Below are 13002 nucleotides of genomic sequence, written 5' to 3' on the forward strand. Positions count from 1 at the left end.
TTATAGAAGCAATCTAAACAACTTAATGCCTCCTGAAATATACCTGAGCCTCCTCATTGTGTCGCTTTTATTGAATTAAGGATACGGTTTCCTTATTTGCGTCTTTATTCAATTTTTAAAGTGGTTTCTTGGCGCTCCTATGCCAACATGTTTTGATTGTATTACTATAAATAACATCCAATGTCTGTATTTATAATACTATATATCCAAATCATTTCCTATTGTCAATGCGTTCATTGAGAATAATCAGCGTGAATATAAATTACTGCTATTTTTCTTTTACTTTTTTTTTTTAATATTAAGCATTTCCTGATGATTTTAACAGCTTATATTGATTCGTTTATCGTAGAGCAACTGAAAGGTATTTTAAACAAATGTAATAACTAAATTGGAATTGTTTTTGGAGTCGATCAATACTTAATAAAATACCTATGTATTATTAACCCTCATGAATTTAATGGAATAGACTAAGGAACAAAGCTAACACATAGAAATTCAAGAAAGTGGAGAAAGTCAAGTTGACCAGAGGATTTCGAGTTATAGCAATAGGGTATGGAATTAAGAATTTATAGGCTACGTCATTTAAGGTAGTCATTAAAATTAGTGTACTAATATATAGATAAGTTCAGCGCAATGCGCGACTCCACCCTTCACTCTAATAAGACAAAATGGTAACGACAAGGGAAAATACTTATGCATTACAGAACAGACAGAGCCGTAACAAATAATTTCCAACATGAAACCGCTCACAGTATAAATATATGTAAAATTTATTATTTAGTCCAAACGATTGTTGTACCTACGTTAAAAATGATAATACATTCAAAGTGAATATTCTTGAAATATAAAAGCGTCTACATTGTCGTCTAGTTTATTTACTGTTAAAAGAAACGATCGGAACTGAAATGACATCGCCTATTTGAGCCAATCTCGGCGGTAACTTGATCTGTCAACAAGACATAGTTTGGCCAGCATTCTAGCAATTTGTTTAGAAGTGGCGAACGTCCGGCGGTTCAAGAGCTAAGCAACTAAACTAAAGTGAGAAGAGGCCAGCGAGCTGCCTGTGGTAGCTTTGCTCAAGTACGTCTTGTAAGCGACCCCCCCAGGAAGTGGAGATAGAGTAAGCAACACTTTTCAGGTGGATATATTGGGCAAAAGTAGACTCCGCACGTTCAACGATTAAGTAAATAACAACGATGAGATGTGATATAGAAAATTAAAATATAACCACAGCGTACAAGAAAGACGTTTATAAACACGAAACGATAAGGTCGGGTCAATTTTATAGACTAGTTGTTCGTCATTTTATATTTTACAATACCAAATAATCAAATAAACATATTCCCTCGACCATCAACAAAGCAGCCGTTGAACGATAAATTCCAAAATTAAACGTTGTGGCCAACCAAATTTTGTAGAGTGATTATTATTCATTATTTTATTTTCTACGGTCAAATTTCTTTAGAATCCATGTCATATATTTGTAGAGGTTGATTTAGATTAGACTTCTGAATATCTAAACTGAAAAGTTGAACGTTGTGTTCAGGTTAATTTTTTAATCTATTTTAGAGTAAATACAAGATTGTAAGTTTGGATTTTGATAGATACAAATTGAACAATTAGGAAAAAAATGTTTTAATTTATTTTGGTGTCAATATATGAGATGACTATTAGAAACCAAACATTATTGTGGAAGGCGACTGGAAGCTATTTAATGGGTAATGGTCCAAGAGTTGAAAATACCTTTCCCCGAAATACTTCAGCTAATATTTACAGATACCGCCTGCTTGTTTTCATTATACACCTTCGTGTTATGCGTCCTCTTGTATGTAAATAAGGTATCGAGAGTTGAAATAATATTTTCACTTTGTTTGAATGTAATTCATAGACTTAACAGAACCCTTTACAAATTCTTTTAATGCATTCAGTTTGTTTGACACTTCGGTACTATTAAGGCTTATTCTTTCAAAAGTGGACGCACTTCAAATTATAATGCTTCTAAAGTACATCCCTGCTGATAAAGTGCATAATATTCACTTTTGGACTAATGCATCGGGAAACCCAATGCCTTCTAATACACTCACCATCAACTACAAAGTTCGCTTATCAAAGAAACCACACTCTCACCCTAGCCTGCCAATCTACCTTACATAACATGTAGTTAATTTGCCATCAGTATATTAATTTAGTCAAAAAAAAATAATTTCATATGCTGGTACCCTCATTATTATATTTTTGAGTAGTTACTTTTAAAATATATATCGCAAATTTAGTTTTCTTTTTTTCGTTATTTATCTTTTTAGTAAATACTTAATGATTCACAAATTCTCAACTGTAAAATAAACTTATTAGGAGAAGCATCAGCGGTAGAAAATTTCTTTCAAACATTTGGCAAATACGAAGATCTGTTTTAAGATAGTGGCATATTAAATGGAAGTTCAACAATAACGCCACTAAAACCGTGTCGTGTGAAAGCTTCCCCAGCTGAAATACGTTCAACATGCAATAGGTTACATTTTTATAGAAATTAAAAGAGGGAAATGGTCTGCTAATAATAATGGAAGCTAGATTAAAACAGATATTTTTTGTTTAGCACTAATTCAGGAAACAATTCGAACTGAAAGAATCACGCGAAGAAAGAATACCTTCCTTTTGTAGTCTTATTACTTTTAAAAATATTCCTGTCAAAAATATGATGGTATTGTAGTGTTACCTGTTAAACATCAAACGTGGTACAGTTGATAAACTATATTTGCTCTTATTCAGCAATAATATTCGAGTCACCCAAGTTGTTAAACGATCTCTTGGTATGATAAGTCATTTTAGATCAGAATCGCACAATGGTAACATTAAAGTTGCTGATTGACGGCGCCTTTTGTAGCCGAAACACTTAACTATTTCAGCTGACAGCTAGTCGGCACTTTTGTTGTGTGTAGACCAGCGTCAAACAAAATCAAACACCATTGTCTTTGTACGTTTTTAAAGAATCAAAAGATGTTTTCTTTCGACGTCTTAATCAAAAACATTAAAAGAACAAATTAGTAGGTATACCGGTATTCCCAGAACAATACTTTTATTTTTTATACAACACTCAATTCTTTGCTACATTTTAATTAGAATATATTTTTTTATTTTCTTGTATAATAAGGGCTGTCTATAATTTTATTCTTATTGAACTGTTCTAAATTGTTTCATTTCGTACGATCATATGCATATACATACTTATGATGCCTTTAGAAATGCACCGGGTAATAATTTAGTGGTTAGTGAGTACCAGATAACTGAGTACCCGGTACGCGGTGAGGTACCCAGCAAAACCAACCACTACAGTTAATAACGGCTCGTCTTCCTGGACCTTTCGTTAAATAACACACTCCCCAACGTCCCAAACCAAAGTCCCTTTCAAAAACCAATCAAATTTTAATTCTAGGTTACTGGATTTTCTACGAAGGGGTTAAGTTGAAACCGTTGAAATGAGCCTATAACATTTACAAAAATTAATACCCGGTGCATTAATTTAGTAATTAGCGAGTACCAGATAACTGAGTACCCGGTACGCGGTGAGGTACCCAGCAAAACCAACCACTACAGTTAATAACGGCTCGTCTTCCTGGGCCTTTCGTTAAATAACACACTCCCCAACGTCCCAAACCAAAGTCCCTTTCAAAAACCAATCAAATTTTAATTCTAGGTTACTGGATTTTCTACGAAGGGATTAAGTTGAAACCGTTGAAATGAACCTATCATATTTACAAAAACTAAAAGTTTGCAAAACCATACTAATAAGTTATCGTTAATCAAAACCTAATATGCCTACAGGCGACAGAAATTGTAACATTAATTAACTACACAACCGAACATCATGAAATTTTGAACACACATTTCTAAGGGTACAGAAAAGGAGAAACAAAAGAAAAATACTGATAGAGTTTTATGTAGTCGACGATGACTTTTGACATCTATTTAGGACATCAAAGCGAGCAAAGTAAAGAGGTAAAATCTACATTTTATTAAACTATTATTGCTGGTGTCTGCCAGAATAACCCGGCACTGCCAAGTACCCGGCGTCATTATTCGGTACCCAGCCAGATCCTAAACATCGATTTAAATTTACAATGACTGGGATTTTACAAAATTTTATCTGACTTTACTAAGCGGTTTAAAAGATATTAATTAATTAACGAAAAAAGCGTTTTTGTGTTGCAACCAAATCATAGAGATCTATCTTCTCTGATAATAGGTAGGTATGTATAACTTTCTGGATTTAAATGACCATTAAAACGTCAATTTCAACGATGAAATTAACCAACGCTTCTATAATATTACGTAACGTGGTAAATAATAAATTTTATTTTTATGTTCCCCTGCAATCGAATCCACTGGTTTTTACCCGTTGTATCTAATAGTGTTAAACTTGGATACATCGTTCTAACTTCTCATCTTTGGTGTGAGGACTTTATTATTTTCCGTTTCCACCGCAGTCCTCATCTGAATAATCGAGTTACCGTTTAAATAAAAGGCCACATAGGCCGACTTTCAACAGTTTATGTCAAAAGTTAAAACACCTACCTAATGCGGAAACCTCAAATGTAAAAATAAAACGGCACATTGTGACCCTTTCACCATCAAATCTTATTCTACATGTTTTAAATAAGCCCCTTACTCATCTATAGTTAAAAAAACTCACCGGTAACGATCTGTGGTATCGTAGGTACACTTGGAAACGAGAAACAAATGTTTTATGTATTTCTATTAATTAACACCGCACACAATTACACGAAAATGTCTTCAAACGATGGTATCGTTACAGACTTAAACACGTACTGAATGTATAAAATTCACGTTACACGCCAGAAATTTAAAAGAAAATAACTTCAATATTGTTCAACGGCAGACGTTTTTTGTGAGCTTTTTTACTACGATTTTGCGATAAGGCGAGTTGTATTGTAAACAATCTCGTCCATTAGAAAGACATCGCAAGGAGAATTTAACAATACTAGTATAATATTACGCAACGACTAAAATCGTATCTATTAGAATTTTACATTTGAAATGTACATTTTGCATTCCACATAAATATGTACCTACTAAAGAATGATACGTATTACATATACATACATAATATGTCGAATATTTTCCGCGAGCTTTGTTGATGTATTTGGTTACTGGATCTGCATCAGTCCAGGAAAACAGGCCCGGCTTCAAATAAAAGTAAAAATAGAATGCATTACTTTGTTATAAATTTTCAATAACGAAAATCCTGGTACTACAGTTTGAAAATTAATAAAAAAGAAATTCTGACTATTTTCAAATCATTGTTTATATATAGTATTAGACTAATTATATACATATAAACAATTTACAAATATTTATGCGAGACATTTAAAAAAAGGCATGACAATTTTCAAATTTTTCGTATGACAGAATTGTTGTAGAATAAGATTTTTCCGGAAGGTTTTTTTTTTTCGAAGATTTCGGTTTGGACAAAGCTTGGGGAAGGCTTCCCTTGTCTGCTATCGACCAAAGTTCAACACTGGTGCTTCAAATTGCCAGTTGAAAGCTGCCGCATAAAATTATCCTAGGGCGTTTATGTATATTTACTGGCGTTTGTCAGTTTTGTAAAATACAGAGACCAGCGAAATATCTTATTTTTGCCAAGAGAATTCCAAAACATTTCAGAGAAGCATTTGAATAAATATCGTCTTTGAATTCACCGAGTTGAATTTAATTCAAAAGGGAGCTAGCTTTCTCTTGTATTTTGTAAAAATTTAGTGTCTGAAGTCTAACAATACAACAATTATTATTATTACCAAATACGACTTACATATATATCATGCAATATTAAATAACTGAACAAACATTTTGTTTAATTAATACATTAAACTCTTGCTGCGATTCAAGACTCACGTAAGACTTATATCTATGCCTTTTTGTTAAGTAATCCAATAAAAAAAAAAATAGTACGCCCTGCGCATTATATCCTTTTAAAGCTAATAAAAACAGTGTGACAAAACTGAAAGTCATCGGAACCGTAATTAATAGCCCTATATCGAAAGCTGACATGTATTGCTTTAAAGTTTTGATGCTTTTAATAAACTAGAGCTTCTTCTAAGTGCCCTGTCGAAGAGTCATTGTAATCTAGAAGCCGCTTCTGATCACTTACTTTGGCTTCCTCTTAGGATGTGACTATTATTTATTAACCTTACCGCTATCGTCTATTATCTAATATTACTAACAGATAGTCAACTCCGAAAAATAGTAACAATTTTGTGTCGCTAAAATCACATTAAGAGGAAATGGTAACTGTAATATTTACGTCGGATTATTGTAAATTATATGCGGGGAAGTTGATACATTTACGAGGGTGGATTGATAAGTTTCCGGCCTAACCAAGAGATGACGCCACTAGGCCTACCTTGAGGTGACATTCTATAGTACCATCCTTGGATAGCTTGTAGCTATAGTTTCAGCCCGATCTCCTTGCTAGTGTAGGTTTGACAGCACGCTGAACAAGACGCCTCTGTGGTTTTCGTAAAAATGGAAAAGCAGGAAAATCGTGCTGTCATCAAATACTTTTATTTGAAGGGGTTAACGCCGAAGGAAATTAAAAAAGAGATGGACTCAACACTGGGGACATCCTCCCCGTCATATTCAACCGTTAAGCAGTGGGTTTCCGAGTTTAAAAAGGGTCGTGTGAGCACCTCTGATGGGCCTCGCTCAGGACGCCCCGTTGAGGTCACAACTCCAGATATGATCGAAAAAATTCATCAAATAGTGCTGGGAGACCGCAGATTGAAAGTGCGTGAGATAGCTGAGACCTGTAAGATGTCATATGAACGTGTGCAACATATTTTGCACCAACATTTGCATATGGAAAAGCTCTGTGCAAGATGGGTGCCGCGTTTGCTAACAGTCGACCAAAAATTGATTCGAAAAAACATTTCTACCGCAAATTTGTCATTGTATAAGCGTAATCCAAGCGAATTTTTGCGTCGATTCGTAACCGTTGACGAAACGTGGGTCCACCACTACACTCCTGAAACCAAAGAACAGAAAGTCTAAACAGTGGATTGGACCAGGGGAACCAACTCCAAAGAAGGCAAAAACAATTTTTTCGGCGAACAAGGTTATGGCTACTGTTTTTTGGGATGCAAGAGGTATTATATACATTGATTACCTTGCAAAGGGTAATACTATCACTGGTCAATACTACGCAGACTTATTGCAACGTTTGAGCCACGAGGTGAAAATTAAACGACCTCATCTGGCGAAGAAAAAAATCTTGTTTCATCACGATAACGCACCAGCGCACACGTCAATCGTTGCGACGGCTAAAATCAACGATCTAAAGTTTGAATTGATGCCGCACCCTCCTTACTCTCCAGACCTAGCCCCGAGTGACTATTTTCTGTTCCCTAATCTCAAAAAATGGCTTGGCGGTAAGAGATTTGCGGACAATGAAGAAGTAATCGAAGCTGTAAATGGTTATTTTGAGGAGCTTGACGAATCAGTCTATAGAGATGGCATTAATAGACTGGAACACTGCTATGAGAAATGTATCAGCCTTGGAGGAGATTATGTTGAGAAATAAAAAAAAAAAATTTTTAAAAACCTTGTTTTTCTTGGTCAGGCCGGAAACTTATCAATCCACCCTCGTATTGCTAAAAAATAAACCAAATTTAAGATAAATTACTTCAGCAAAGAATATCTCAATTGCAGTTTTACAAATGCTTTAGTTTTTTGCTTGTAGAGTGTACGACGGCAAGGAATGTATTTTTTGTGGCTTAAGTGGTATAGAGGAAACAGTAACAGTCTAAGCACATTTGTGATTCAGCAGTTTTCGGACGGCAAAGTTGTGATACTTATGTCCTATAATTATACCAATTCCGACAACACCTTAATACATTATTTGCTGCGAAGGGCAGATGCTATTTGTAGTTCGAAGAAACAAAAACAAATAATGATTTTAAGAGAAGTTTTTGACTGAAATTATAATAAAAAAAAACACACACACACACGCACACACACAATAATAAAATATCACTTTATAAAAACAACGCTATTAAAATGGCCCCTTGGTTTAAACCTGACATTAAAAATAACTGAACAATAGTGTCTACATTAGATAATAGTAAATGATTACTGTTAATTGTTTGATTCGCTAGAGACGCTCACGCATTTTTAACTTTAAACAAGTACATGTGTGTACCTAATAAAATATAGATAATAAGGTAATGTTGTATTTAATTTATGTAGTTTAACAGTTAATTGAAGTTAATTACTTCCATGATACGTAAATGGTAAAATTTTCCCTTTGAATAGGTACCATAAATCCGACCATTGTAACTGTAACGTTACTTAATTGAATATAAGTAGCAATAGGTCAGGCAAGCGTTCCCGCCTCGCATCACTTAAATATCAGGATTGTTACGAAGAAAAAATACGACAACAAATTAAAATAAAATTACATTCATTGTCAATTTGACAGTTGTAACGTATACAAGTTTCTTGCATATTTCTGTACTTTTTTACGTAAAAAAACACGCCGTTAAACGCATAACGCATTATAAATCGTAAGTATAGATTCCTCAAATCAAAATGACCCATTTTATTTAATGAATTAAGGTCAAATTCATTAGGGGTTCCTACAGATTTTGTTTAGCCAGGTTGATGATCAACTAAACCATCAAATGGAATCTAAAACAAGATGTTATTCTTGTAGACTGGCTGTACACGATTCCGGAAGAGTGAGGTACGTGCAAATATTTACATAATACGAGTAGAAAAATCTGCTTGCTAATTAATTTGACGTTACATATCTACATCTGTAAGCGCGCTGTGCTACGTTTGAATGTTCAATAGGATTTAATTAATTTCTTGATTTTTTTTTTGTTATGTTGAGGTGGTGCATCGGAAACGAAAAATCGTGGAGATCAAAGCTTAAACTTTTGGTATTCCTGCCTATCGTTTTGCTAGCTGTGACCATTTTGGTTCTGGTAATAAATCATCTTATCTTCAAATTCTCAACACCAGCAAAAAACAATCATAATTACAATTTAACAGGTAAGACTTCAGTATTTTAAGGGTGCAAAATTAATAAATTATTTCCTTCAAAACACTAGATATTTCTTCGTTCCATTATGACCCAGCTAAGACTTTTACAACCACTCAAACTAGTCGATACAAAAGAAACATTGAAATGGTAAAAGGAGATACTTTTTTTTTTATAGAAAATTTCTAAAAATTATTACGTTACAGCCAACAAACTCTCACAAAGTTCAATCATTTCTTTACAATACACATCAAAATTTCTATCTTGTCAATGTGGATAATCAACATCAAGAACAAAATCAGAAGAGTCACCATCAAAATTTTTGGACAACTAAGATAACTAAAGATAAAATACGAACAGCTCAAGGTAACGTAATACATAAATAATTATTTAATTAGTTTCTCCAACTGTTATAGATTCATAATTACTGTGTAGCAAATTTAATGAAGCGTTTCATGGATGAAAAGGAAGACCCTTGTACCGATTTTTATCAATACGCATGTGGAAATTGGGCGAAATACAACCCTATACCGGCCGATAGAACAGTGTTTGATACCTTTGAAATGCTACGCGAAAATTTGGACTCGGTTTTAAAGGAACTGTTAGAGGAAGAAGACGGAGATGACGTAATCAATAATTTTATTCTTGTACTAATTCATTAAACAAACTCGATTTTGCAGGACTCTGATTTGAAAAAAACAAAAATTTGGAATGCAAGTAACAATAACGTGACATCTAAAAGGTTATCATATCTACCTCTCGATATTCCTTCCATTTTATCAAACGAAAATATTATCGCTAATATGACACCCTTCCGTGTTAATGACGCTGTAACCAAAGCAAAATATCTCTATAAATCTTGCATGAATTTAGGTATAAGCAAAAGAGCGATTTTCGCATATTATTTTTAATAAATAATTATTATTTTAGATTTGCTAGAGAAACGAGGGAGCCGTCCGTTACACGAACTCCTCAAACGCTTAGGGAGTTGGCCCATGATTGACTCCAACTGGGACGAAACCCACTTCGATTGGATATGGCTAGTAGGACAACTAAGGCTTTACAACAACGATATTCTTATATCCGAATGGGTTGGACCTGATATAAAGAACTCTAACGAGTTTGTTTTGCAAGTATAATAAAAACATATCTATTGCAACCCTAAATTTTAATCAATTTTATAATAAAACAGATCGACCAAACTACTTTGGGACTTCCAACAAGGGATTATTTCTTAGACCCGATTAACTTCAAGTACGTAAGTGCTTACAAAAATTACATGATATCTATAGCAACACTTCTCGGAGCACCGATAGCAAAGGCAACTGAAGATGCTGAGGATATAATCGATTTTGAAACAAAATTGGCGCAGGTACTTACCAATTAAAGATTAACTTCGTGCTTCTAAATTATTTATTTGATGTTGAAAGATTATAGCACCACCAGATTTTCGAAAAAATGTTACTGAAATTTATAAAAGACTCACAATTGGGGAGTTACACGCTTACATACCGCAAATAAACTGGATGAAATACTTTAAAATAGTATCTGGGGGTCACATAGAACCTACTCAGCCGTTGGTCTGTTATTCTATTAAATATTTACAGAATTTGGTGATACTATTAAGCAAAACGCCAAGAAGGTGATAATGAGGTAATATTGAAATGAAATATTTTAACATGTATTGCTTTCTAGAACTGTTTCCAATTATATCATTTGGAGATTCGTTAGACACAGGGTAAACAATTTGGGAAGGGGCTTTCAAGAAGCGAAACAACGGTAAGTGTTTAAAATCATGAAACTGAAATTTAAATTCACAAAATAATGGGTTTTCTAGGTTCTACTTTATATTATTTGGCCGTGAAAGGGCTCCATCAAGATGGCAGACTTGTGTTACCCAAGTCAATTCCAATATGGGAATGGCCCTCGGAAACATGTTCGTTAGAAGATATTTTGATGAAAACAGCAAAAATGACGTAAGAAAATTGTGCTTATCAATAAACGTTTTTATTTTTTTCTATGTATTTAAGACTTTACAAATGACCAAAGAAATTCAAGATGCTTTTCGCGAAATTTTGGCTGATACGTTATGGCTCGATTCGGACACAAAGAAGTTAGCCAAATATAAAATAGACGCAATGAGACTAAAAATTGGATATCCAGACTTCATTTTAGACAGAAATCAATTAGCAGAACGTTATATGGATGTTAAAGTTCACCCTGATCTTTATTTCGAAAACACCTTAAGTATCTTGAGGGTAAGCAAAGGTTTAAGATTAAAAAGGAAACAATGGACTAAGTGCCGTACATGAACTTAAACTTTTAGCATTTAACTCGAGTGGAGCAAAAAAGGCTTGGAACTGTTGTAAATAAAAATTTATGGAACACAGCACCTGCTGTGGTCAACGCATATTACAGCAGAAATAAAAATCAAATTAGTAAGCTATTAGGAAGAAATTGTTTAAACTTTAAGTAAATATTTCACACATGTTTGCAGTGTTTCCTGCAGGAATTTTGCAACCCCCTTTTTACCAAAAGTACTTCCCTCGTTCTCTTAATTACGGAGGAATTGGGGTAGTCATTGGACACGAAATAACTCATGGGTTTGACGATAAAGGTAGACTCTTTGATAAGGAAGGAAATTTGCAAAAGTGGTGGTCGGAATCCGCAATAATTAGTTTCCACCTTAGAACGCAATGTTTAATTGGTAGGTGACAATCAATTAAACAAATAATCGTAAATAACAATAAGTGATTTGAATATTTTCAGACCAATACAATAATTTCATAATCCCAGAAGTGAATTTACCTGTTGATGGTACAAATACACAAGGCGAAAATATCGCTGATAATGGAGGAATTAAGCAGTCTTATAAGGTAATACATGTTAAAGTTTTTTAAATCAATTATAACGTGTTAATTATATAAATTTGTGTTGCCATTACGGAAAAATAAAGTAAAATGGACGTTCAAAAAAAAACTTTAAATCCTACCTTTAGGCATACGAAGCATGGTTGGCCAAGCATCCAGACGCGAACGAAACACTTCCGGGAATTAATTTGAATGGAAAGCAACTGTTTTTCCTTAATTTCGCACAGGTAAGGACACATAATTTAGTAAATTTATCAACGCGTTGAAAATTTGATTCACGATTAGTTCAAACAAACAAACAGTGTGGTGGCGCCACTTGACGGACCACAGCTAGTTCTGTGATATTTTCTATGGAATCTATTCAAAATTATATACAGGGTGTCGCAAAAAATAATACTTAATCATTAATTAATAAACACTTTAAACATTCATATTGTAAAAAATACTTAACAGCAAGTTTTAAGGTTTGGTGTGGATCTACACGACCAGAAGCAGCCAGAAATAAGCTTAAAACAGCAGTGCATTCCCCTGGGAGATATCGGTAAAATTATATAATATTTAACATATATTGTATGAATTAATCTTGCATAAAAACCTTTTAGAGTAATTGGAACTCTCAGTAATTTCCAGGAGTTTTCTGATGCATATCACTGTCCTACAGGATCTCGTATGAACCCTCCTATTAAATGCAGCATTTGGTAAATGTAAACATTTGTTTAATAAAAATTTTTGTTTTAATTTACGTTATTAACTAGTCAAAAACAAATAAATCAATTTATTATTTATACAGCTTATTTATTTACTTCAAAACGTACGTAAGAATGCATNATGAACCACCCTATACATACTACAGCCCTTAATGTTAATAATGAACGAATATTATCTGTACCTACGTATTTGTGATTGACTTTTATACATTAACACAAAAAGAAACCGTTTAAAAATATACCTACTTTAGTTAACTAGAAAGTATTTTCAAAGTAAAAAGAACACTCTGTAAACAGTATATTCATCATTGAAATATATTATTAATAACATTTTCCTTACTGTTACTACTTTTTAAATTAATTTTCTCTTTTT

The 13002-nt window shown here is 33.5% G+C and overlaps 1 protein-coding gene across 4 annotated transcripts; it reads left to right on the forward strand.

Moving 5' to 3' along the window:
* Positions 1 to 8432: 8432 nt before the first annotated feature.
* LOC108735215 (neprilysin-4) lies at positions 8433 to 12660 on the forward strand. Of its 4 annotated transcripts, none has more exons than XM_018467059.1 (19): positions 8433 to 8573; positions 8626 to 8752; positions 8903 to 9063; positions 9123 to 9202; positions 9259 to 9418; positions 9488 to 9678; positions 9733 to 9925; positions 9983 to 10185; positions 10245 to 10424; positions 10483 to 10694; positions 10748 to 10831; positions 10890 to 11028; positions 11083 to 11310; positions 11379 to 11490; positions 11550 to 11759; positions 11822 to 11928; positions 12051 to 12149; positions 12387 to 12463; positions 12525 to 12660. In XM_018467059.1, the coding sequence occupies exons 2-19, from the start codon at positions 8691 to 8693 to the stop codon at positions 12622 to 12624; spliced, it is 2598 nt and encodes an 865-aa protein (XP_018322561.1). In that variant the 5' UTR covers positions 8433 to 8573; positions 8626 to 8690; the 3' UTR covers positions 12625 to 12660. The 4 variants fall into 4 exon arrangements, with proteins under 4 accessions (XP_018322561.1, XP_018322560.1, XP_018322562.1 ...); XM_018467058.1 differs by having other exon boundaries at positions 8640 to 8752; XM_018467060.1 differs by having other exon boundaries at positions 8652 to 8752.
* Positions 12661 to 13002: the final 342 nt, after the last annotated feature.

Source organism: Agrilus planipennis, unplaced genomic scaffold (assembly GCF_000699045.2).
Source record: "Agrilus planipennis isolate EAB-ADULT unplaced genomic scaffold, Apla_2.0 scaffold15, whole genome shotgun sequence".
Lineage (NCBI taxonomy): Eukaryota > Metazoa > Arthropoda > Insecta > Coleoptera > Buprestidae > Agrilus > Agrilus planipennis.